This window comes from Eimeria necatrix, genomic scaffold (assembly GCF_000499385.1).
Source record: "Eimeria necatrix Houghton genomic scaffold, Enh_scaff31, whole genome shotgun sequence".
In the NCBI taxonomy this organism is placed as follows: domain Eukaryota; phylum Apicomplexa; class Conoidasida; order Eucoccidiorida; family Eimeriidae; genus Eimeria; species Eimeria necatrix.
The window spans coordinates 167501-169361 of NW_013655303.1; the positions used below are offsets into that span (position 1 = coordinate 167501).

Sequence of the window (1861 nt, forward strand, 5' to 3'; positions counted from 1 at the left end):
TTTGCCCCAACAAGGCCCTCGCGCAGCAGGCAAGCAGCAGCAGCAGCAGCAGCAGCAGCAGCAGCAGCAGCAGCGGTGGCGGTAGCAGCAGAAGCGGTAGCGGTACCGGCAGCAGCAGCCGCGGCAGCGGCAGCAGCGTAGCAGCAGCAGCAGCACCCGCGGTAGCAGCGCCAGAGAAGCAGTAGTAGTTGATGTAGTAGGGGCAGCAGCAGCGGTAGTAGCAGCAGCAGCAGCAGCAGCAGCAGCAGCAGCAGCAGCAGCAAAGAAGCAGAGGCAGCGGGGGCGCCGGCACCAATGGAGTACTGGCAGTAGGAGTTGTAGAGCTGCAGCAGCAGGAATGGCACTAGGAGTTGAGGCAGCAACAGCAGCAGCAGGAACAACAGTTGCAGCAGCAGCAGCAGCAGCAGTGGGAATAGCTTTAGTAGTGGTAGCAGCAGCATTAGAAACAGCAGGATTAGCACTAGTAAGAGCTGCAGGAGCAGCAGGAGCAGCAGCATTAGGTCTTCTGCCGCAGCTGCTGCTGCAGCAGCAGCAGCAGCAGCTGCTGCTGCTGCTGCAGCATCTTTGGTGCCTTTTATTGTTATGTGATTTGTGTTATTTTGGGGCGAACTATTTGCTGCTGCTGCAGCTGTTTGCGTTTTGCTGCTGCTCAGGTGTATGCAGAAATATATGGGCGCTTCAGCAGCAAATCTTATCCAGTAAATTGCAAGAAGATTCTTTCCGCCCATGTCTTGCAGGGTGTATGTACACCCAAAGCCCTCGACGCCCAGGTCTGCTGCTGCTGCTGCTGCTGCTGCTGCTGCTGCTGCTGCTGCTGCTGCTGCTGCTGCTGCTGCTTCGAGTCCGTTTCTGGCTGCCGAAAAGCAGCAGCCCAAAGACCCAACAGAATGAAACCGAACAACAAACCACAAACAAACAAACAAATAAATAAATAAATAAATAATAAATAAATAATAAATAAATAATAAATAAATAATAATAAATAAATAAATAAATAAATAATAAATGCTGTTGGCGCCTCAGGTGTTCGTGACGGTGCCGCACTTTCTGGAGCTGCTGCTGCTGTCTGGACACCCGAGCCACCGGGCGTTCTGCAGCAACTTGAAATATGTCATTTTAGATGAAGTTCATATTATTTCTGAAGAACTGGAAGGTCCAAAAGTGGAAAGAATCATTCAAATGCTGCCTTGTCCCTTCCTCGCCATGTCCGCCACGGTCAGCTGCTGCTGCTGCTGCTGCTGCTGCTGCTGCTGTCGCTGGGGGCGTCCTGCTGCTGCTGCTGCTGTCGCTGGGGGCGTCCTGCTGCTGCTGCAGCAGCAGCAGCAGCAGCTCGGCTGCTGCGGGCGCTGGGGCTGGGGCGCGCCTGCTGCTGCGGGGCTGCAGCCGCTGCTCACCTGCTGCTGCTGCTGAACTGCTGCCGCTGCTGCTGCAGCAGCTCCTCCCCTGCTGCTGCTGCTGCCACTACCACTGCTCCCCTGCTGCTGCTGCTGCAGCAGCCGCAGCTCCCCCACTGCTCAGCCGCCCCCAGCACCCCTGCCGCCACTGCTCCCCCCCGCTGCTCACCTCCCGCTGCTGCTGCCGCCGCTGCTGCTGCTGCTGCTGCTGCTGCTGCTGCTGCTGCTGCAGGTGGGGAACCCGGACTCGTTTGTGGGGTGGCTGCGGCGCTGCGCGCCGCGGGGCGACGTGCGTTTGGTTTGCCACAAAGAGCGCTTCAGCGACTTGCACATGCACTTGTACTTGCAAGACAAAGTGCTGCCTTTCAATCCAGTGGCGGCCCTCCACTTCAACAAGGCACGCTGCTGCTGCTGCTGCTGCTGCTGCTGCTGCTGCTGCTGCTGCTGCTGCTGCTGCTGCTGCTGCT

The 1861-nt window shown here is 57.7% G+C and overlaps 1 protein-coding gene across 1 annotated transcript in view; it reads left to right on the top strand.

Annotated features, from left to right (window-relative positions):
- ENH_00043120 (hypothetical protein, conserved) overlaps positions 1 to 185 on the top strand; it is a gene marked incomplete at both ends in the record, with an annotated part of 6003 nt that extends 5818 nt beyond the window's left edge. Inside the window, 1 exon segment of the mRNA XM_013585309.1 lies at positions 1 to 185. This exon segment is cut by the window's left edge and continues 27 nt beyond it. Coding sequence (XP_013440763.1) covers positions 1 to 185 — 185 coding nt within the window.
- Positions 186 to 1861: the final 1676 nt, after the last annotated feature.